The sequence below is a fragment of the Scyliorhinus canicula genome, chromosome 8 (genome assembly GCF_902713615.1).
Source record: "Scyliorhinus canicula chromosome 8, sScyCan1.1, whole genome shotgun sequence".
NCBI lineage: Eukaryota > Metazoa > Chordata > Chondrichthyes > Carcharhiniformes > Scyliorhinidae > Scyliorhinus > Scyliorhinus canicula.
In genome coordinates, this window is record NC_052153.1 from 79705053 (window position 1) to 79730211 (window position 25159).

General features: G+C 48.2%; 1 protein-coding gene across 6 annotated transcripts in view; it reads right to left on the reverse strand.

Moving 5' to 3' along the window:
- The window catches only part of LOC119970344 (aminopeptidase O (putative)), a 335542-nt gene that overhangs the window by 221239 nt on the left and 89144 nt on the right, over positions 1–25159 (reverse strand). For all 6 annotated transcript variants that reach the window (XR_005461589.1, XM_038804804.1, XM_038804803.1 and 3 more), the window contains exon 6: positions 526–715. Coding sequence is in view for 5 of the 6 variants with exons in the window: in XM_038804804.1 (XP_038660732.1) it covers positions 526–715 (190 nt within the window). In the remaining variant the exon portion in view is untranslated. The remainder of the gene's footprint in view (positions 1–525; positions 716–25159) is intronic.

Consider the following 25159-nt stretch of genomic DNA (forward strand, 5'->3'; position numbering starts at 1 on the left):
GATAGGGTGGAAGTGAGGGCTTAAGTGGGTCGGTGCAGACTCGATGAGCCAAATGGCCTCCTTCTGCACTGTATGTTCTATGTACTATGTTCTTGTGGAATAGGCCGTCCCAGACGTTTCTGCATACAAAAACACGTTGGGAATAGGGGGAAGTAAATTTCAAGGTGTCTCTCAATTTCAAGGATAACACCATTGTTATGTTTTGTTTTCCTTCACAATCTCGGTCACACGTATAAACAGAAAATCAAACAAACAGATACATAAACAAGTGATTATGCTACTGGATTGACAACCCAGAGTTAACACACATTTGACATTAGGCACAGCATTGGCATCAGGACCCAGTAATCTCAGATACAGAGCAATATATTTGCCTGAAACTTCCTTCTGCAGCTCTTTCAGCAGAAGAACGAATTAATTAATTTTAAATACACTTCTTATCACCACAATAATAAAATCAATTTCAGAAAAACACACAAAGCACTGTATAGGAGTCTGCCAACACAGGAAAAAATAAAAATGTACCTTTTGTGCATTTTCCCAAAACACATCCTCCAAATAAGTAGCAAAGCCTTCACTTATCCACTCTTCAGTCCAATCACGAGCGCCAATAGCCAATCCAAACCAGGCATGAGCTATTTCATGACACAATCGTACTCCACAGAGATGGTTTTTTCCGGACAATACAGACTGCGATAGGAAGATGATGTGTGGACTTAAAGAAAAAAAAGTGCAATTAAAAACCTGTTACATGAAATCTGTTATTTCTATATATATATAATATATATGTATATATATACATATATAATGTACTAGCTTTTCCTCTGAAATATCAATATTGTACTGCATAAAATAGTAATTTGAGGACTACATCATGCAAAGTTGCACCTCAAAATAGCTCATTGATAAACCAGCAGTAAACTCAATTGAGTGAGGGAAGATTACTGTTTTTAATATTTTTTACCCAATAATACAAAAGACAGGACTGCTCTTATCAATTGAAATTCAACCCCACTCTAGTCTATCATGTGATACACAATCAGGCACTGAAACCTTCTCACAATGATTAGGTGAGCAAGTATTTCACTCGGGATTGGATTGTAAAACAAAGGGGTTGGCGATTTTGACCAATAAGCGGGTTGCGTTTTAAGTGGGAAGTTTGGTGGCAGATTCTGGGGGAAGGTAAGTTATGGTGAGTGGTAAATTGGAGTGGATGCCGGTGGTATTAGTGAACATCTATGCCCCAAACTGGAACAACGCCGAATTTATAAGGCGGGTGCTGGGAAGGATCCCCAAGCTGGACTCACATCGGTTAATTATTGGGGGGGGGGGGGGCATTAATACGCTTCTAGATCTGAGACTGGACCAGTTGAGCTCGAGGTCGGGCAGGGTGTCGGCGATAGCAAAGGAGCTAAGGTGGTTCATGGAGCACATAGAGTGGGTGGATCCGTGGAGATTTGAGAGACTGCGGATGAAAGAATTTTCATTCTTCTCCTCCTGTGCACAAGGTGTAAGACGTTACTGGCGGGGGTGGTGGATGTTGAGTACTTGGCAATAGTGGTGTCGGACCATGCCCGCACTGGGTGGACCTGCTGGTGAGCAAAGGGGGCCCAGGGCCTGCAATGAACGCCGGACTTGAGGCTGCTGGCGGAGGAAGAGGTGTGTGAGCGGTTGAGGAAGGCCATCTGGGGATATGTGGAGGTTAATGATCCAGGGGCGGTCTCGGCAGGTACGGTAATGGGAAGCACTAAAGGCAGTGGTGGTGGGGGGAAGGGGGGGGGGGGGGGGGGAATCGCAGCCCCCAGCCGGGATGGAGGGCTTTTTGGAGAGTTTAAAGTTCCCGAAGGTGGATGAGGAATTGGTGGAGGGTGTGGAGGCCCCAAATGGGCTGGTAGAAGTGATAGAGGAGCTGAAGGCGATACAATAGGGCAAGGCCCCAGGATCAGACGTGTACCCGGTGGAATTTTGCAAGAAGTTCTCGAGGGTATTGGGACCGCTGCTGGTAAGGGCTTTTAACGAGGGAAGGGAGCTGGGAGTGCTCCCCCTGACGCTGTTGCAGGCTTCAATCACCCTCATTTTAAAGCGGGAAAAAGACCCAGAACAATGTGGGTCATGTAGATCGATTTCCCTGCTAAATGTAGATGCCAAACTATTGGCTAAGATCTTGGCCTTGAGAGTAGAGGATTGTGTGCCACGGTGATAGCGAAGAACCAGACGGGGTTCGTGAAGGGGAGGCATCTGGCAGCCGACATCAGGAGGTTACTTAATGTAATCATGATGCCTCCGGAGGTAGAAGTGTTGATTGCCATGGATACAAAGACCTTTGATCGGGTGGAATGGGAATATATATGGGAGGTCCAGGGGCGGTTTGGGTTTGGGCAGGGTTTTGTGGACTGGGTCCGGTTGTTATATCAGACACCGGTTGAGAGTGTGCGGACAAATCGGGTGAGTTCAGACTATTTTAGGCTGCACCGGGGGACAAGGCAGGGGTGCTCACTTTCCCCACTGCTGTTTGCCCTGGCTTTAGAGGCGTGGGCAATGGCACTGAGAACAGCGGGGATCTGGCAGGGGATAGTGTGGGGGGGCGGAGCACAGGGTCTCATTACACACAATTGATTTACTTCTATACATTTCAGACCTGCTGGGGGAGATTGGAGGAATAATGGGGATTTTAGAGGAATTTGGGCCGTTTCCGGGGTATAGATTGAATGTGGGCAAGAGCGAGGTCTTTGCAATTCAGGCGAGGAGAAAGGAGAATAGATTGGGGGAGATGCCGCTCAAGATAGTAGGGGGGAGGGGGGGCTTTCATTATTGGGATATCCAGGTGGCGCAGCAGTGAGAGCAGCTGCACAAGTTGAATCTGGGTAGGTTGGTAGAATGGATGAGGGGAGGACTTGCAGAGGTGGGATGTGCTCCCGCTGTCAATGGCGGGGAGGGTGCAGACAGTGAAGATGACAGTCCTCCCGATGTTCCTGTTCGTCTTTCAGAGCGTTCCAATTTTTATCCGCAAGGCGTTCTTTAAAAAAGTAAATGCGCCGATCTCGGATTTGTTTGGGCGGGTAAAACCCATGAGTGAAGAAGGTGCTGCTGGAGCGGGGCGTGGGGCCCTTCCAAATTTTATAAATTATTATTGGGCGGCAAATATAGCAATGGTCAGGAAGTGGGTAGTGGGGGAGGGGTCAGTTTGGGAGTAGATTGAGGCGGCCTCATATAACAAAGAAACAGAATTATATCATGCTAAAACCTAATGTGGATCATAAACGCAATTTATATTTTACAAGATAAGAATCTATTCTACCATATGATTTTATGCCAAACAAACTCCCAATGCACTGAAACATATGGTTAATACATTTTCTTGTTGACTATCTCCTAATTATTAGTTCCCTCATGTCATCACGAGGTACACTGTGCACTTGTATCCAGAAAGAATAATTTCTGCTAGAAATATGCCAGCTTTTCAAGGTCAAATGAAGTATAGAGTGACCTTGGGTACAAAACTAAGTTATCAAAAGTTTTATGTAAAGAAACTGAGTGAAACAAAAAGTTTCACTCACATTTTATAGCCCACAACTCGGGGCATGCCCGGAGTCAGAGAGAATAACCACAGGAATCCAACAAGTAAATAGGATTCCAGACATATGACAGGATGTGTATACATACCCTTGGGTCAATTTACTAGGTTAAAAGCTCAGAATAATACATTAGAACGACAATATCACATGTACCTTTACAATGTGTCTTATATATCTCAATGTAATCAATTCCTATTAAGCAAGTAAGCTGTCTCTATTTGCTGATCAAATATCTGCACTTTTAAAAATTTGCATAATTTTTCCCAGATTGACAGTGGTATTTAAGGATAAATGAAAAACCTATTTCAATCTATTAATTCTTTTTCAGCACATTTCAGGTTTATATACATGTGCTAACATATATAGGACAATAATATAGAAATAACTCTGTTGTTCACTGAAGCAGAATTCAAACCATGGGGCGGACTCTTTCAAAGAAAATGGCAAGTGACAGGTTCTGACTGAAATCCGGGGGTGTGTGTTTCTCTCCAGTAATGCAGCCGAGTTTCTGATCAGGTCCTCTGGCATTCAGTCCAAAGAAACAGGGACTCTGGCTGGGCCTGATAGAATTGGGGCTCCATTTAAAAGGGCGCCATGATTTGCGAAAAAATTAAACTCCTTCCCAGCCCTCCATGGGGGAACCCTATCTTCCACAAGTTTCAGGGTGACCCCCCTCCCCTCTCCTCCCCACCACAGAGATATCGGGGCACTCTTCCCCCCCCCCCCCCCCCCCCCCCCCCCCCCAGGGAAACACCCAACCCTCAACGGAGATGGGTTAACCTCCTGACTGTGTCCGTCTCAGTGCCCATGCAGGGGGTACTGCCAGGGGCCCAGCTTCAGCCCTCATCCCCAGAGCCTTCAGGCACCTCTGCACCCTGGCGTGGTCATCATAGCTGATTTTCACTTTCAAAAACCAGTAGTGATTCGTGCCAGCATGGTATCATGTCACTGGAGAGGGCATTCTATGGGGCCCGAAGCTCCAGCATAAAGCCATTTAATTACAATCAAATTGATTTCAATTCATGCAAATCAGGTTCACATCCTTTCTGGTGTGAACCTGATCATGTCATCAGTCAGGGACGGGGAAGATCTCAAACCAAGATCTTGCAAATCCGGTTATGGCACTCTCGCAAGAACCAGAAGCCATAAAAAGATTTGCGCCCATGGATAACGGATCCACAAAACCACGCCGTGGTCTCAGAGAACAAACATAAGAAATAGGTGCTGGAGTTGGCCATATGGCCCCTCACATCTGCTTTGTCATTCATAGTTAAACTTCTACATCAACTCCACTTACCACACAACCTCCACCACCTCAACCCAATATCCACCACACCCGAATTACTGTATCTTTTGATTCATTTACTGCCCAAAATTCTGTCAATCTCAATATTATATTTACTCATTTTCTGAACAATTACAGTCCTCCAGAGTAGAAAATTCCAAAGATTCACAAACTCTGGATAAAGAAACTTCACATCTCAGTCTGAAATGGCTGACCACTATCTTAAGACTATCCCTGGTTTTAGCCAGAGAAAAATGCCTGTCAGCACCTACCCCTGTCAAGTCCTCTTAGAAACGTTACAAATTTCAATGAGATTATCTCTCTTTCTTCTGAACTCCAGAGAGCACAGGCCTACTCTACTCCATCTCTCCTCAAAGGACACCTCTGATCCTGAGCATAAATCTGGCGAACATGTTTTGTAGCCTCTTTAAGACAAAGTTACAATTAGGTGAGATGGGGATAGCTCAATTGATTGGACTTAAAGCATTTCCATTGGAACTTGATGAGCCCCTCTCAGCTGTGGTCAAACTGTCCAATGGTTCATCTCCACCAGTTAAAACGGTGGAGTTTCACGACAGCGTCAACAGGCCTCCAGGTGGAACTATTCAAGGCCCACAAGGGGCCAGCACATGCAGAACGTGACGCCTCCAAGGAGCCGCGGCTGCTCATAACCATTCTTCCCCCTCACACACAGTGTCGCAGGCCAGAAGAGCAGCTCCGCAATTTAGGGACGGCGAGTTGGAGACCCTCCTTGACTCCATGGGGGAGAGGAGGCTCAAAGTATACCCCAGGCAGGGGCGGAGGTCGGCAGGCTCCGTTGTTCGGCGTGCCTGAGCGGAGGTCGCAGCAGCCGTCAGCGACGGCGGGGCGGGGGCCCGGACTACAGACCAGTGCCGAAAGAAGCTGCACGACCTGCTCAGGGCAGCCAGGGTGAGTACCCAGCACTCTGCCCCTGGCACCAAGCACCCTATCCCCCACACAGATGTGACCCAGAACCCTCCCCCACACCAATCTACATGGCTGCACCCACCCATGCAATGGCCGTGTACCTGGTGCACTAATGCCATCAGAGACCCAACACCTGGGCTGCATGTGTCGGACCATCTAACACAGTTGCTAATTGTGTTTGTCCCCCAACCCCAAGAAAGTTCCGTGCATAACCGCCGGGAACGGGAGAAGATCGAAGGAGCACCACCAGAACTGTGTCATCTCACCATGCCCGAGCAGAGGGCACTGGACATTGTTGGCTGGCCAGAGGAGGGGAGGTCACTGATGCAGAGGTCGGAGGCGAGTCACCAAGTGAGACCCTCCTGCCTGCACGCAGCTCCTCACGACAAATGTGACTGCTTCTCCAACAGCCTCCACCATCTCAGAGACTATCATCTCGGTTGGGCTCTTTTGTGAAGAGCCTTCTCGGACACTAACTGGCGCACACCACACAGCCGCTCTGGTACAGCAGGTGGAGGTAGGATCAGCTGAGGGGCCTGACGGTTGGAGGGCAGCCCGGCCCAGACAGGTCCCGGGTTCCTGGAATATTCACTCCCACCCATAGTTCAGGTACAGTCAGAGACCCAAGGACTAGAGGAGGGGATGATAGACGGCTTCCAGCACCTGCAGACGCAGGTGGAGGAGTCCAATTGCCTGCAGGAGTGAGGTGTGGTGCTGGTCATGTGTGCCACCCAGGCCGAAATCGTACGGTTGGCGTCCGCGGTGGAGGCAATGGGGGCGACGGTGTCGGTCATGGGTCAGGTTATGCAAGGCCTGGGGCTATCTGTGCAGACGGCGACCGTGGCCCAGGACAGAGCTGCCTACTCACAGGCAGCCATGTGCCAGAGCCAGCTGCAGATTGCAGCAATGCTCCTCAGTGTGGCCCAGTCTCAGCAGGCCATGGCTCAGAGCATCAGTGCCAGTCCAGGTGCTGACCGGCGTCGCACAGACCCAGAGGGAGGTGGCACAGTACCAGACAGGGATCAGCCACTCCATGGCCACAAGCGTTGAGACCTGGTTGATATCAGAGCGGGCATCCAGGACTGGCAGCACAGGGAGGCCTTGGGGGATGGCTCCACTCGCACCCCTGTCCCATGGAGAAGCCTGGGGGCCATCGGGCACCCCGAGGGAGGAGGTGGTAATGGAGCCCGTGCCGGAGACTCTTGGAGGGGAGGTGCCGGAACAGCGCAGCACCTCATGCCATTTCCCCCCCCCCCCCAACCCGGGTGCATCTGGTGGGCACGGGCAGAACAGAGCGGCACCATGCCAGCCGGGACGCCCGAGTCTCAGCAGTCCACCTCCACTCCTCCTGGGGAACCACCTAGGCATAGTGTTAAGGCCCATAAGGGCAGAAAGTTAGACACCAGTTAAGTGGGCATGGGTGCAGGGTATAGTTTAGCTAAAGGGGCTTGGGAACAGACTGTATATGCTGGGAGGAAGCAGTCAGTATATACCGGTATATACAGTCTGTGCCCAAGCTACCACTGTGCTCTCTCTGATGGGTGCGAGGGTGGGGTGGTAAGTGATGGCCACTGTGGATGAGGGATGGTGGACGAGTGAGGCTCAGTGGGTGGACCGTGTCTCTCCCCCCCCCCCCCCCCCCACCCCCCCACCCCCAGCAACTCGACAGGACCGTGTGATGGACTGACCAGCCCGCATGCAATGATCACACATCATTGTGATGTGGTAGCAGCGAGAGCAGTAACCAGGGGTCTGTCGGGGAGGTAAGTTTCCCGCTTTAAAACTTTTTTTTGTTTCAGAGCAGCAGGAAACCGGAAGTCGGCCGTGGGGATTTCTGGGAAGGTGTGTAGTACCTGTATACAGGTTGGGTGGTTGCTAAACCCGAGACACTACACTTGTAGTGTCCCCCACCCTTCCACCTCCTCTAACCTAAGGGGTTGAGTGAATATCAGGTATGCTCTTTCTTTCTTTTTCTTGTTTTATCGAGAGGGGATGGCTGGGAAAGCACTGCAATGTTCCTCCTGCAGAATGTTTGAGGTGAGGAACGCCGTCAGTGTCCCTGCTGATTTCATCTGTGGGAAGTGCACCCATCTCTAGCTCGTCAGAAACCGTGTTAGGGAACTGGAGCTGGAGTTGGATGAACTTCGGATCATTCGGGAGGCAGAGGTGGTCATAGATAGAAGCTTCAGAGATGTAGTTACTCCGAAGAATGAAGATAGATGGGTGACGGTGAGAGGTGCTGGGAGGAAGCAGTCAGTACAGGGATCCCCAGTGGTCGTTCCCCTTAGTAACAAGTATACCGCTTAGGATACTGGTGGGGGGGGGGGGACAACTTACCAGGGGTCAGCCATGGGGTACAGGTCTCTGGCACAGAGTCTGTCCCTGTTGCTCAGAAGAGAAAGGGGGGAAGAGGAGTAGAGCATTAGTAATTGGAGACTCCATAGTTAGGGGGATAGATATGAGATTCTGTGGGAACGAGAGAGACTCGCGGTTGGTGTGTTGCCTCCCAGGTGCCAGGGTCCGCGATGTCGCGGATCGTGTTTTCGGGATCCTTAAGGGGGAGGGGGAGCAGCCCCAAGTCATGATCCACATCGGCACCAACGATATAGGTAGGAAAAGGGATAGGGATGTAAGGCAGGAATTCAGGGAGCTAGGGTGGAAACTTAAGAGCTAGAACAGTGTTATTATCTCTGGGTTGTTACCCGTGCCACGTGCTAGCGAGACGAGGAAAAGAGAGAGCAGTTGAACACGTGGCTGCAGGGATGGTGCAGGAGAGAGTATTTCAGATACCTGGATAATTGGGGCTCATCCCCTCATTTAAACTAATTCAGCAGGGGGATGGGAACCTAAATTGTAGTCCCAGTGTACAGGATGTTGAGAGTAGTGAGGTCAGGGATAGGGTTAAAAGTTCGAAAGAGGGCACCGGCAAGCAGGACGCTGGTTTGAAGTGTGTCTACTTCAACGCCAGGAGCATCCGGAATAAGGTGGGTGAGCTTGTAGCATGGGTTGGTACCTGGGATCTCGATGTTGTGGCGATTTCGGAGACATGGGTAGAGCAGGGACAGGAATGGTTGTTGCAGGTTCCAGGATTTAGATGTTTCTGTAAGAACAGAGAAGATGGTAAAAGAGGGGGGGGGTGTGGCATTGTTAATCAAGGAAAGTATTACGGCGGTAGAAAGGACGCTTGAGGACTCGTCTACTGAGGCAGTATGGGCCGAGGTTAGGAACAGTAGAGGAGAGGTCACCCTGTTGGGAGTTGTCTATAGACCACCGAATAGTCCCAGAGATGTCGAGGAAAGGATTGCAAAGATGATTCTTGACAGGAGCGAGAGTAACAGGGTAGTTGTTATGGGGGACTTTAACTTTCCAAATATTGACTGGAAATACTATAGTTCGAGTACTATAGATGGGTCAGTTTTTGTGCAGTGTGTGCAGGAGGGTTTTCTGACACAGTATGTAGACAGACCAACAAGGGGCGAGGCCACATTGCATTTGGTACTGGGTAATGAACCCGGCCAGGTGTTAGATTTAGATGTAGGTGAGCACTTTGGTGATAGTGATCACAACTCGGTTATGTTTACTTTAGCAATGGGCAGGGATAGGTATATACCGCAAGGCAAGAATTATAGCTGGGGGAAAGGCAATTATGATGCTATTCGGCAAGATTTAGGAGGTATAGGATGGGGAAGGAAACTGCAGGGGATGGGTACAATCGAAATGTGGAGCTTTTTCAAGGAACAGCTACTGCGTGTCCTTGATAAGTATGTACCTGTCAGGCAGGGAGGAAGTTGTCGAGCAAGGGAGCCGTGGTTTACTAAGGAAGTTGAAGCACTTGTCAAGAGGAAGAAGAAGGCTTATGTTAGGATGAGACATGAAGGCTCAGTTAGGGCACTTGAGAGTTACAAGTTAGCCAGGAAGGACCTAAAGGGAGAGTTAAGAAGAGCGAGGAGAGGACACGAAAAGTCGTTGGCGGATAGGATCAAGGAAAACCCTAAGGCTTTCTATAGGTATATCAGGAAAAAAAGAATGACTCGAGTAAGATTAGGGTCAATCAAGGATAGTAGTGGAAAGTTGTGTGTGGAATCAGAGGAGATAGGGGAAGCATTAAATGGATATTTTTCGTCAGTGTTTACACTGGAGAAAGACAATGTTGTCGAGGAGAACACTCAGGTTCAGTCAACCAGGCTAGATGGAATTGAGGTTCAAAAGGAGGAGGTGTTAGCAATTTTAGAAAATGTCAAAATAGTTAAGTCCCCTGGGCCAGATGGGATTTATCCTAGGATTCTCTGGGAAGCCAGGGAGGAGATTGCAGAGCCTTTGTCCTTGATATTTATGTCGTCTTTGTCGACAGGAATAATGCCGGAAGACTGGAGGATAGCAAATGTTGTCCCCTTGTTCAAGAAGGGGAGTAGAGACAACCCTGGTAATTATAGACCTGTGAGCCTTACTTCGGTTGTGGGTAAAATGTTGGAAAAGGTTATAAGAGATAGGGTTTATAATCATCTTGAAAAGAAGAAGTTGATTAGCGATACTCAACACGGTTTTGTGAAGGGTAGGTCATGTCTCACAAACCTTATTGAGTTTTTTGAGAAGGTGACCAAACAGGTAGATCAGGGTAAAGCTGTTGATGTGGTGTATATGGATTTCAGTAAGGCGTTTGATAAGGTTCCCCACGGTAGGCTATTGCAGAAAATAAGGAAGTATGGAATTGAAGGTGATTTAGCGGTTTGGATCAGTAATTGGCTAGCTGAAAGAAGACAGAGGGTGGTGGTTGATGGCAAATGTTCATCCTGGAGTTCAGTTACTAGTGGTGTACCGCAAGGATCTGTTTTGGGGCCACTGCTGTTTGTCATTTTTATAAATGACCTGGAAGAGGGTGTAGAAGGATGGGTTAGTAAATTTGCAGATGACACGAAGGTCGGTGGAGTTGTGGATAGTGCTGAAGGATGTTATAGGATACAGAGGGACATAGATAAGCTGCAGAGCTGGGCTGAGAGGTGGCAGATGGAGTTTAATGCGGAAAAGTGTGAGGTGGTTCACTTTGGAAGGAGTAACAGGAATGCAGAGTACTGGGCTAATGGCAAGATTCTTGGTAGTGTAAATGAACAGAGAGATCTCGGCATCCAGGTACATAAATCCTTGAAAGTTGCCACCCAGGTTAATAGGGCTGTTAAGAAGGCATATGGTGTGCTAGCCTTTATAAGCAGGGGGATTGAGTTTCGGAACCACAGGGTCATGCTGCAGCTGTAAATAACTCTGGTGCGGCCACACCTGGAGTACTGCGTGCAGTTCTGGTCACCACATTATAGGAAGGATGTGGAAGCTTTGGAAAGGGTTCAGAGGAGATTTACTAGGATGTTGCCTGGTATGGAGGGAAGGTCTTACGAGGAAAGGCTCAGGGAATTGAGGTTGTTTTTGTTAGAGAGGAGAAGGCTGAGAGGTGACTTAATAGAGACATATAAGATAGTCAGAGGGTTAGATAGGGTGGACAGTGAGAGTCTTTTTCCTCGGATGGTGATGACCAACACGAGGGGACATAGCTTTAAATTGAGGGGTGAGAGATATAGGACAGATGTCAGAGGCAGTTTCTTTACTCAGAGAGTAGTAGGGGTGTGGAACGCCCTGCCTGCAACAGTAGTAGACTCGCCAACTTTAAGGGCATTTAAGTGGTCACTGGATAGACATATGGATGAAAATGGAATAGTGTAGGTCAGATAGGCTTCAGATGGTTTCACAGGTCGGCGCAACATCGAGGGCCAAAGGGCCCGTACTGCGCTGTAGTGTTCTATGTTCTATGTTCTATTCTGAGGTAGGTGGGACCTCTACAAACAGGATGGTCTACACCTGGACCAGAGGGGTACCAATATCCTGGGGGGGGGGGGGGGGGGGGGGGGGGGGGGGAAATTTACTCATGCTCTTCGGGAGGGTTTAAACTAATTCAGCAGGGGGTTGGGAACCTGAATTGTAGCTCCAGTATTCAGGAGGTTGAGAGTAAGGTCATGAGTAAGGGTTCAAGGTTGGAGGAGTGTACCGGCAGGCAGGAAGGTGGTTTGAAGTGTGTCTACTTCAACGCCAGGAGCATCCGGAATAAGGTGGGTGAACTTGCAGCATGGGTTGGTACCTGGCACTTCGATGTTGCGGCCATTTCGGAGACATGGATAGAGCAGGGACATGAATGGTTGTTGCAGATTCCAGGGTTTAGATATTTCACAAGCTTAGGGAAGTTGGCAAAAAAGGGGGAGAGGTGGCATTGTTAGTCAAGGACAGTATTACGGTGGCAGAGAGGACGCTTGGTGAGGACTCGTCTACTGAGGTAGTATGGACTGAGATTACAAACAGGAAAGGAGAGGTCAACCTGTTGGGAGTTTTCTACAGGCCTCCGAAAAGTTCCAGAGACGTGGAGGAAAGGTAACCCTAACCCTAACCCAAATTTAAGGGCATTTAAGTGGTCACTGGATAGACATATGGATGAAAATGGAATAGCGTAGGTCAGATAGGCTTCAGATGGTTTCACGGGTCGGCGCAACATCGAGGGCCGAAGGGCCCGTACTGCGCTGTAATGTTCTATGATTCTGGATAGGAGCGAAAGTAACAGGGTAGTTGTTATGGGGGACTTTAACTTTCCAAATATTGACTGGAAACGCTATAGATAGAGTACTTTAGATGGGTCTGTTTTTGTCCAATGTGTGCAGGAGGGTTTCCTGACACAGTATGTAGATAGGCCAACAAAAGGCGAGGCCACATTGGATTTGGTACTGGTAAATGAACTAGGACAGGTGCTAGATTTGGAGGTAGGTGAGCACTTTGGTGATAGTGAGCACAATTCAGTTACGTTTACTTTAGTGATGGAAAGGGATAGGTATATACCGCAGGGCAAGAGTTATAGCTGGGGGAAAGGCAATTATGATGCAATGAGGCAAAACTTAGGATGCATAGGATGGGGAAGGAAACTGCAGGGGATGGGCACAATTAAAATATGGAGCTCGTTCAAGGAACAGCTACTGCGTGTCCTTGATAAGTATGTACCTGTCAGGCAGGGAGGAAGTGGTCAAGCGAGGGAACCGTGGTTTACTAAAGTAGTTGAATCGCTTGTCAAGAGGAAGAAGGAGGCTTTATATAAAGATGAGACATGAAGGTTCAGTTAGGGTGCTCGAGAGTTACAAGTTAGCTAGGAAGGACCTAAAGAGAGAGCTAAGAAGAGCCAGGAGGGGACATGAAAAGTCTTTGGCAGGTAGGATCAAGGATAACTCTAAAGCGTTCTATAGGTATGTCAGGAATAAAAGAATGGCCAGGGTAAGAGTAGGGCCAGTCAAGAACAGTAGTGGGAAGTTGTGCGTGGAGTCCGAGGAGATAGGAGAGGTGCTAAATGAATATTTTTCATCAGTATTCACGCAGGAAAAAGACAATGTTGTCGAGGAGAATACTGAGATACAGGCTACTAGACTAGTAGGGCTTGAGGTTCATAAGGAGGAGGTGTTAGCAAAGTGTGAAAATAGATGTCCCCTGGGCCGGATGGGATTTATCCTAGGATTCTCTGGGAAGCTAGGGAGGAGATTGCTGAGCCTTTGGCTTTGATCTTTATGTTGTCATTGTCTACAGGAATAATGCCAGAAGACTGGAGGATAGCAAATGTTGTCCCCTTGTTCAAGAAGGGGAGTAGAGACAACCCCGGTAACTATAGACCAGTGAGCCTTACTTCTGTTGTGGGAAAAGTCTTGGAAAGGTTTATAAGAGATAGGATTTATAATTATCCAGAAATAATTTGATTAGGGATAGTCAACACGGTTTTGTTAAGGGTAAGTCATGCCTCACAAACCTTATTGAGTTCTTTGAGAAGGTGACCAAACAGCTGGATGAGGGTAAAGCAGTTGATGTGGTGTATATGGATTTCAGTAAAGTGTTTGATAAGGTTCCCCACGGTAGGCTATTGCAGAAAATACGGAGGCATGGGATTCAGGGTGATTTAGCAGTTTGGATCAGAAATTGGCTCACTGTAAGACGACAGAGGGTGGTGGTTGATGGGAAATGTTCAGCCTGGAGTTCAGTTACTAGTGGTGTACCACAAAGATCTGTTTTGGGGCCACTGCTTTTTGTCATTTTTATAAGTGACCTGGAGGAGGGCACAGAAGGATGGGTGAGTAAATTTGCAGATGGCACTAAAGTCGGTGGAGTTGTGGACACTGCGGAAGGATGTTGCAGGTTACAGAGGGACATAGATAAGCTGCAGAGCTGGGCTGAGAGGTGGCAAATGGAGTTTAATGCAGAAAAGTGAGGTGATTCATTTTGGAAGGAGTAACAGGAAGACAGAGTACTGGGCTAATGGTAAGATTCTTGATAGTGTGGATGAACAGAGAGATCTTAGTGTCCATGTAGTACAAGAACAAAGAACAAAGAAAAGTACAGCACAGGAACAGGCCCTTCGACCCTTCAAGCCCGTGCCGACCATGCTGCCTGACTAAACTACAATCTTCTACACTTTCTGGGTCCGTATCCCTCTATTCCCATCCTATTCATGTATTTATCAAGATGCCCCTTAAATGTCACTATCGTCCCCGCTTCCACCACCTCCTCTGGCAGCGAGTTCCAGGCACCCACTACCCTCTGTGTAAACTTGCCTCGTACATCTACTCTAAACCTTGCCCCTTGCACCTTAAACCTATGCCCCCTAGTAATTGACTCCTCTACCCTGGGGAAAAGCCTCTGACAATCCACTCTGTCTCTGCCCCTCATAATTTTGTAGACCTCTATCAGGTCACCCCTCAACCTCCGTCGTTCCAGTCAGAACAAACCAAGTTTATTCAACCTCTCCACATAGCTAATGCCCTCCATACCAGGCAACATCCTTGTAAATCTCTTCTGCACCCTCTCTAAATCCTCCACATCCTTCTGGTAGTGTGGCGACCAGAATTGAACACTATATTGAACACCAAAGATGTGCGGGATAGGTGGATTGGCCATGCTAAATTGCCCGTAGTGTCCTAATTAAAGTAAGGTTAAGGGGGGGGTTGTTGGGTTACGGGTATGGGGTGGATGCGTGGGTTTGAGTAGGGTGATCATGGCTCGGCACAACATTGAGGGCCGAAGGGCCTGTTCTGTGCTGTACTGTTCTATGTTCTATGTTCTATGTGGCCTAACTAAGGTTCTATACAGCTGCAACATGACTTGCCAATTCTTGTACTCAATGCCCCGGCAATGAAGGCAAGTATGCCTATGCCTTCTTGACTACCTTCTCCACCTGTGTTGCCCCTTTCAGTGACCTGCGGACCTGTACACCTAGATCTCTCTGACATTCAATACTCTTGAGGGTTCTACCATTCACTGTATATTCCCTATCTGCATTAGACCTTCCAAAATGCATTACCTCACATTTGTCCGGATTAAACTCCATCTGCCATCTCTCCGCCCAAGTCTCCAAAGGATCTAAATGCTGCTGTATCCTCTGACAGCCCTCATCGCTATCCGCAATTCCACCAACCTTTGTGTCGTACATAGATCCCTGAAAGTTGCACCCAGGTTGATAGGGTTGTTACGAAGGCGTACGGTGTGTTAGCTTTTATTGGTAGAGGGATTGAGTTTTGGAGCCATGAGGTCATGTTGCAGCTGTACAAAACTCTGGTGCGGCCGCATTTGGAGTATTGTGTGCAGTTCTTGTCGCCGCATTATAGGAAGGATGTGGAAACATTGGAACGGGTGCAGAGGAGATTTACCAGGATGTTGCCTGATATGAAGGGAAGATCTTATGAGGGAAGGCTGAGGGACTTAAGGCTGTTTTCGTTAGAGAGAAGGTTAAGATGTGACTTAATTGAGGCATACAAGATGATCAGAGGATTAGATAGGATGGACAAGGGGACATACCTTTAAATTGAGGGGAGATAGATATAGGACAGATGTCAGAGGTAGGTTCTTTACTCAGAGAGTAGTTAGGGCGTGGAATGCCCGGCCTGCAACAGTAGTGGACTTGCCAACATTAAGGGCATTTAAATGGTCATTGGATAAACATATGGATGATAAGGGACTAGTGTGGATGGGCTTTAGAGTGGTTTCACAGGTCGGCGCAACATCGAGGGCCAAAGGGCCTGTACTGCGCTGTAATGTTCTATGTACTGTGGGCATGAGTCAGACAAATGATGTGGAGCACGGAGCTCATCGCAGAGTGGGCTGTCATCATCCTCCCATGGACCAGACCCGCTGTCACTGGCAACCCAGTGCCCCCAGCTTATTGTACCTCAGGTGTGTATATATAACAGAGGGGTGGTGTGCATGCGTGTGGTCCGGTGATGGGGGAGGTGAGGATGCTCGGTGGTGGGGGAGGGGAGTGTGTTCGGTGGTAGGGGAGGTGAGTGTATTCGGTGGTGGAGGAGGCGAGTGTGCTCGGTGGTGGGTGAGGTGAGTGTACTCAGTGGTGTGGGGGGAGAGGGTTTTCAGTATTGTATTCAGTATTCGGTATTGTGATATCCAATCCCCCTACCCAGCAACCCACCACTCCCCGTCCAGTTGGTGAAACGTGCGTCGATCAAAGCGTCCCGTGCTCGCTGGCCCTACCTACGGCGTAGCGCAACCTCCCGGGAATGGCCAGCCCCCACGTCCTGCCCATTGTCCCTCTCCCCCTCATCCTCCTCATCTGACGAGGCCTGCCGTCGCCCCTCATCCTCCTCCAGCACATCACCCCTCTGCTGCGCGATATTGTGGAGGATGCAACAGACCACAAATATGTGGCCGACCCTCCTTGACTCGTACTGGAAGGCCCCTCCAGAACGGTCCAGGCACCTGAAGCGCATCTTCAGCACCCCAAAGCACCTCTCCACCACAATCCTGGTCGCACAATCGACCTCATTGTAGCATTTCTCCACGTTGCTCTGTGTCCTCCATACAGGCGTCATCAGCCACGACCGCAACGGGTAACCCCTGTCGCCCAGCAACAAGCCCCGCAGCCAAAACAAAAGAGTCATACACACTGCCCGAGTGCCGGGTGCAGACATGCAGGATCCTCATCTGCTGGTCACAGTCCACCTGAACGTTCATGGAGTGATACCCCTTCCTGTTCGTGAACATTGGCATTTCATCCGCTGGTGGCCGCAGGGCGACATGCACCCCTGGACCCAGGACCTCCCAGCGACGGTAATGAACCCCGCTGCCCGGGCATACTAGTGGGCACGGTCCACTGGGTACTAGATGCACAGATCCGCATGGACATACAGTATGTCAGTGACGGCACAGATGCACCTGTGCGACGATGCCTGGGAGACTGGGCAACTTGAACGACCCTGTGGCGTAGAACTTCAACACTACCATCACCTTGAAGGCCACCGGTAGCGAGTGTCCTCCTCCAGTGCCACGCGGTGCCAGGTGTGCCATCATGTGACAGATGTGTCCCAGAGTTGCTCGAAGGACATGCGGCGCCAGTACACGCGGGGCCTCATCCGGCGCCTCCTTGGCACCACCACCTCATCCTTGGCATGTCGGGCAGGCAGCCCTCCAGCCTGAGCGGCTGCCACCTGCCCCCCTGCAACCTGCTCCTCTGCTGCAGACTTCGCCTCCTCTATGAGCCACCTGCAATAACGCTGCCAGAGGGCTGCATGCCGCCTGCCACTGTGGCCAACATTGCTGGTTGGCTCCCAAACATTATGATCTACAGGGGGTGAGGGGAGAAAATGTTACCATGGCATATACAGCCGTGCATAGACAGGGGCCATGGGCTACATGGTCGCCTCAGTTGGCACCGAGCGCCCCAGCCACGCATGTCACCCAACCCCGCCCCATCAGTGCCCCTGTTCCTGGCAGCCGTCCCTACTGCCAGATCCACCATTTGATGGCACTGCCTCACTGGGGGCTGCCGTCGGTGTGTCCCTGGGTCTTCCCCACGGTGGATGTCGCCAGTTCATTCGGGGGCACCCACCCATATGGCTGTTAACCCTGCGTTCACTCAGGGGCCGGGGTGGGTAGCCAAGAAAATGGCTGCCGTAATGGCACGCGCTGCGTGGGCACCGCCCTGTCATGTCAGGGGCTCCCCGACTGCCCGGCCTTTCTCTCCTCTCTCCTCTCCTCTCCCCCCCCCCTCCCCCCCCCCCCCCCCCCCCCCCCCCCCCCCCCCACCCCTGCAGAGAGCACAGCCAGTGTCCATTACGGGAGCCCACAATCCCCCCAGACCAACTCCTACCTCCTCCCGACACTGCATCAGCCAGCATGCCGATACCACGATTTTGTATAGGTGGTTAGAACCACACTGTCGGGAACACATCCCATCCAGGCCGCAGAATCGCTCAGGCCCCGGAGAATAGGTCGTCGGGGCACCTAATGCGATTCTCCGGGCCGCGTGGCTAGTGCCACTATTCCGTCGGGTAGGGGAGTCCGAAGAATCGGGAAACCGCACGAAACCGCGTCAAAGCAGCTTTCGGTATCAGAGCTGATTCTCCGGCTGGTCGTGTTTCGAGATTTTGGCACGTGTCTGCGGAGAATGTCTACATCTCAATGGGGTGGAATGTGGAAGGTGCAGTAATGCAAATTCGGTAGTCAGCTTTGGTAGCACTTGTTCTACAATAATGACTACAGCAGACAAGGTAATCAATTTCATCTGGAAAACGCAACGAGCAGCACTTTAAGAATTGGGTTTGCCAAGCAGAAGGCGATGAATCTGGAGAAGTTGCTAATCGAGCAGTATGGAGTCTCTCTCTCGCTCTCTTAATTAAAGCCCTATTGCTGTAGTCTAAAACGCCATCACAAGAGATTGTGAAACCATCAGAGACTTTGAAAAATACTTCAACAGAGAAACAAGCTGAAGCAATATATCCCTCCATAGCTCTCTCCCTGAGAATAAGCGGAACAACCGGCTCAAGAAATCAACATACTCAAGATCTATCAATGAACCAAAATCTTAAAAGAATTATAAAACCATCTATGCCTAAAGACAAGCAAAGGACTTGTAACCATATATTCTTTTAACTTTCATTTGCACTCTAATTTTCTTTAGTTCTGATACGGAATCATGTTTACAGATGATTTCAATAATTTTAACCTTTTATATTATTTCTTGATGAGGCCTTAGTTGTTAATGCTGTTATCTAATCCTTCCTGGCATATTTTGCTTGATTTTACCCAAACTGCGACTCTATTCTACAGACTTGACTGTTCTCATTAAAATTTTAAATAATCTGAACCTTCCCTCCCCCATATTAGTTCAACGCCTTATCTATCATCCTAGTTATTTGATTTTCAGGATAGTGGTTTCCCCCGATTTATGTGGGGTCCATCTCAATGGAACACTTCCCTTTGCTCACAGTACTGGTGCCACTGTTCCATGAACTGAAACCATTACTTCCCACTCACTTTCAGACACCCGGACAGGCGCCAGAATGTGGCGACTAGGGGCTTTTCACAGTAACTTAATTGAAGCCTACTCGTGACAATAAGCGATTTTCATTTTCATGTATTTAATCGATTTGTCCCTATGCCCATCTTCATATGGCATAGGTAGTAACCCTGACTGAGATTACTACTTTCAAGATTTGCTTTTTAATTTGTAGCCTAGCCCCTCACGCTCCCTCAGCAGAATCTCCTTCCTAGTTCTACCTATGTTATTGGTGCCTACATGGATCACAACTTCCTTCTTCAAGTTCTTTTTTGGCTTCCAGTAATTATTCAATATTAATCACTTAAGAGAGATTCAGGCCTCTGCAGTGAAAATGTCTTCCATGAATTTCCAACATTAAATCATCCATATCCAGCTATAGTGGAGTGTGTGGACCAGCCAGTAGTGTCGCACTGGCTGGATCTGAGGCAGAGGCAGAGCCATCTCAGGAATCTGGACATAGAGATACAGGCCTGCCAAAATCCCTAGTAGCTGCCACTAAAACATTCAGTCCAACCAGAATACTTACCCTTCCACTCGTAAATTATTTAGGGGTTGTCAGAGGTTAGGGATTACAAGTTGCATACAATAGAGCAGCATTGAAGGAAGCACGGTGGGGTAAATACAAATTAGATAGGGTACGATCATTGCTTGCATTCTTTTTGATCAACATGTGCTTTTTATTCTGTCTCCAATGGCAGCAACACTGAAAACATTGAACATTCTTGTTTGTTAAGGCAATAAAAGGTCAGTGCTGCAAAGGAACTTAGAGCAGTTTTATTGATGTCATGTTGGCATGAGGTTTCCTTAGGTATAGCGGCTGAGGTGCTTCACTAAATGCATCTTGGGATGAATACTCAGCACTGCAGTCTTGATGTAAGCTTATCATGATCAGTATCTGTATCCTTCTGTCTTTGATAACAATCTAACCTTCTTCATGGTTAGTTTATTTTGGGTTTCAAAACTGTGGGATGCAGCAGATTTTGATTGTCAGATTTGACAGGCTGTCCCAATCTGTTGCAATCTTTCAAGATTCCAATAATATGCTCTGTAAGTGATACCACTAACTGCATTGCTCCTTTTGTACGTGTTCTCGGTTTTCTTTGTGGCTGCCGCAAAAGTATAATGCGCCACGACTCACAAGAGTCATTTTGATCTCATAGGAATTATCCTTACAGGCTGACTTTGTCTCAAACATACCCATTACAGCTCATTCTCTTTGATGAAAGCACCACAGCTACTGCCAGAAAAGCCAGCACTGGTTTACATAATATGATGTTAATCGTCATTGATTGGCTATTCATTGGTGGAGCAGAAAAATTGTTCCGTTCATTTAAGCTACTGTATTGTGCCAAGAGGTTTGATGGCCATTTAGCTGCCATCGATTTGGGAAATGCAGCATGACAATACTAGTGGCCAGCCTTGTCATGCTGCTAATCAGTGCAAGTGGCAAGAAAGATGTTCACAGTATCCTCATCATCACAAAGGCTCTGTCTTCATAATTTACCTCATCTGCTGCTAAAGTCCTCATTCATGTCTTAATCACCTTCAAGCTCAGTTGCTGCTTCTGGTGGTCCTCCCATCGTCCACTGACAAACTTCAGCTCATCCAAATTTCTGCCGCCCATTTTCTAATTTGCACAAAGTTGAACTGAAGCATCATCCCAGTCTTTACTAGTCGACACTGGCTCACAGTCCCCATAAATTTTAAATTCTCATTCTCATGTTTAAATTAACATCCCTACCCATCTCTATAACCCACCCACCCCCATAATCCCAATTCTGTTCCTACTCTTATGTACTAAACCCCTTCCCATGCCTACTATTGCCAATCATGCCATCAACTGTACAGGCCCCACAATTTGAAATTACCCATCTAAACTCAACCACTCCTCCTGTAAGACCCACAAAGCACATTTATTTGACTAAATCTTTCATCACCCCTCCTGTATCTTTCTTTAGTTCAGTAAGAAGTCTTACAACACCAGGTTAAAGTCCAACAGGTTTGTTTCAAACACGAGCTTTCGGAGCACGGCTCCTTCTTCAGGTGAAGACATTTCCTTTTCCGTCATACATATCTAAACTCCGAGGCATGTTTTCCAACCTTAAAGGTGTCGTACGAATGCAAGTTGGTGTTGAATGTTGAACCAGCTTTTGGGTTGAATTCAACATCTAATTGGATCCCATTATGCAGTCCAAAGTATGTTGCATAACTCAGATGCAAAGGCAACTGAATTGGCAATGATTGGCATTTTGGCAAAGGTTGTGGGAGCACCTCATACAGATGGGTCTTGCATCACTCTAAATTAAGGTCATTTTAATACAAGCAAAATTTCAAAAATATACCAAGTGGGAACTTTTAAAACTTCATTCATATCCTTTTCCATGTTCTTAATTGCCTGACAATCCCACTGGCACCTCACTAACATGTAAATCTGATCAGCACCAGAACATGGTCGGGTTATGTTTTATGCATACATGCTCGGTACATGCAGAGCTTCAGTTTTCTAAGAGAAAACAAAACCAGCAGTTTGACCTGATCTGCATCATGCTAAGTTGATATTGTTTCACATCAGCAGATGTAATATAATTGCATCAGTGCACAATTAAAAAGATGTCAGTAGTCTTTATTTGCACTTCATAGCATTCACTCATGTGACTTGCATGGATTTCCAACTGATAATACATTTTTTTCAAACTAAATAATACAGGGCAAAATCACCATGTTGAGTTTTGTTCTTTACAAATATAAAATATCAAGCAAAACATATTTTTAAACCGAATTTCAGGTGAAACAAAATTTGAGACTGCTCAGAAAATTAAAAACAAAAGGGCAATTTTGCTCATTCACTTTCATAACAGTCCTGCAACAATAAACCACGGGGAATTTTCTGAGGAGTCTCTCCACAAATATCAAGGATGCCAAACACCAGAGGCACAGAATAAAAAGAATACTTCTTTAAATCTCTTTAAAAAATAATTGGTTTTAGGCAACAACATTATTTTAAACATAGTAGTCTATTTTAGGTTTCAGAATCAAACAAAGCCATCTCTTGTCGTTTGTTAGCAACAAAAGTAACAATACTCACTTTGTGAATTCTCAATTTTGAGCACAAAGTGACCTAATTTTTTTTAAAAGACCAGCACTGTCAACTTCAATTTGAAGGAAAGTGGTAGCTCAATAACATTAGGTTTAATCTAGATGTTCATATATCTTTTGAGCCATCAATGATAAAGGATAAAACGGGCGTGTTTTAATAGTAAACAAGAGTCCCAGCTTTGACAAAGAGTCATCTGACATCAAAACATTAGCTCTCTTCTCTCCCTACACATGCTGCCAGACTTGCTGAGATTTTCCAGCATTTTTCCTTTCGTTTCAGATTCCAGTAATTCCGCAGTAATTTGCTTTTATCCAGAGTCCCATTATTTTGGGTGTTTCCCAGCGCTTACATAGATACATAGAAGATAGAAGCAGGAGGAGGCCTTTTGGCCCCTCGAGCCTGCGCCGCCATTCATCACGATCATGGCTGATCATCCAACTCTTGAAGCGCCATCAAGAACCAGTTTTTAAACAGGACTCTTTGTTTTTCGGGTCGCGGTGAGCAAAAATGGTACCCTGATCCCTCGACGACAAACCCCCCACACACAGTCCACCCCCCCCCCCCCCCCCCCCCCGCGCACGCCAACCACTCCACGTCCATTAGCGAACTCTACAGTTAGCTCCTGAGCTCCCCGCTCAGAGTAAAAGCAGAACAAATAACCATAACACCAACTAGTCCCCCACATACGTCCAACTTTAATAGTCAAAGGGACAACATGCAGTTTGTGAATGGGTTGCTGGGAACGATTCTGGTCCTGGACATCAGTTGATTTGGGGGGGGGGGAGAGATGATTATAATTACGTGATAGAACCGAGGGTGGACAGGCTGAGTCCCAGGTCAATGGAAAGATTAAGGATGGCGAAGGAGGCGGGAGGGTTTATGAAAAGGATGGGAACGATGGATCCGTGGAGGTTTAGGAACCCAGGAAAGAGGGAGTGCTCCTTCTTTTGCACGTGAGCAAGGTAATAATAATAATCGCTTATTGTCACGAGTAGGCTTCAATGAAGTACTGTGAAAAGCCCCTAGTCGCCACATTCCGGCGCCTGTTCAGGGAGGCTGGAACGGGAATTGAACCCGCGTTGCTGGTCTTGTTTTGCATTACAAGCCAGCTGTCTTAGCCCACTGTGCTAAGCCAGCCCCTATATACTCCAGAATTTACGTTTTTGTGGTGAGTCGAGCGGTGCTGGTGGGGGTTGTGGAGCGGAGTATGCGGGAATCGTGATCTAAGACCACGCGTCGCACTGGCTGGAGGTCAGACTTAGTTCGAGGCAGGAGCAAAGGCCAGGAGGGAGGTTAGATTTAGGGCTTTTCATCGTATCATAGAATTTACAGTGCAGAAGGAGGCCATTTCGGCCCATCGAGTCTGCACCAGCCCTTGGAAAGAGAACCCCACTCAAGCACACACCTCCTCCACCCCATCCCCTTTACCCAGTAACGCCAATTAACCTTTTTGGACACTAAGGGCAATTTAGCATGGCCAATCCACCTAACGCGCACATCTTTGGACTGTGGGAGGAAACCGGAGCACCTGGAGGAAACCCACGCAGACACGGGGAGAACGTGCAGATGCCACACAGACAGTGACCCAAGCCGGACCCCCCCCCCCCCCCCCCCATAATCAACTGATGCTGTTTTGCCGGACAAGAGGTTCTGTGAGGAGATGCGGTCAGTGATTAAAGGCTATGTGAAGTTGAATCAGAATGAGGAGGTATCGGCAGCCACATTTTGGGAGGCGTTGAAGGCAGCGGTTTGGGGAGCACAGATATAGGGGGAATAGGAATGTGTATGGATAGTTGCTGGATGAGATAGTCGAGGTGAATAGGAAATATTTGAGTTTGTGTGCCCCCACCAAGGAGAGGTTGCCAGAGAGAAAGAAGTTACATAGGCAGTACAATAGCTTGACGATGGGGATGCCATTGGTGCAGCTATGGAGGGGGAGGTTTGTGCAGTATTAATATGGAGAGCCGCATGCTAGCCCATCAGCTACAGAGGTAGGCCGCGTCTATGAAATTCTGAGGATACAGACAGGGAAGGGAGAGATAGTGTCGGAGATTACGAAGCGTTCAGGGAGTATTATGAGAAGTTATATAGGGCCGATCCGGGTGTTGAAGAAGGGGACATGGGGCGGTTTTTGGATGAGTTGGAATTCCCACGGCTGGATGAGGAAAGGAGACAGGCTCTGGAGGAGCTGCTAGGGCTGAGAGAGGTGATGTATGAAAAGGATGAAGTCGGGGAAGGCCCTGGGGCCAGATGGTTACCCGACGGAGTTCTATAAGGAGTTTGCGAGGGAGTTGGCACCAGATGTACGGGGAATGTTTAGCGAGGCACTGGAGAACGGGGTGCTACCGGACACCTGACCCAGGCGTCAGTCACGGTAATCCCGATAAGGGGAAGGACCCATTGTAGTGTGGGTCATATCAATGTTGAACATGGATGTGGAAGTGTTGGCTAGGTTAGTGGTTGGGAGGATGGAAGGATGCGTTCCGGAGATGGTTGCAGAGGACCAAACGGGTTTTGGGAAGGGCAGGCAGCTTCTCAGTAACATTAGGTGGTTATTAAACATGATCATGACCCTGTCGAAGGAACAGGTACCGGAAGTAGTGGTCTCTATGGGTGCACAGAAGGCTTTCAACCGAGTGGAGTAGTGGTACCTATTTGAGGTTTTGGGAAGGTTTGGGTTCAGACCGAAGTTTGTGGCCTGTGTGCGTCTGTTGTATGAGGCCTCGATGGTAAGCGTACGGACAAATGAGATGAGTTCACGGAGCTTCGGGTAGCACAGTGGAAAGAGGCAGGGGTGTTTGCCGTCACTGCTGGTGTTCGCGCTGGTGATAGAGCCCTTGGTGATGGCCCTTATGGGGTCAATAGAATGGCAGGGGACTGTGAGGAGGAGTAGGAACACTCAGTAT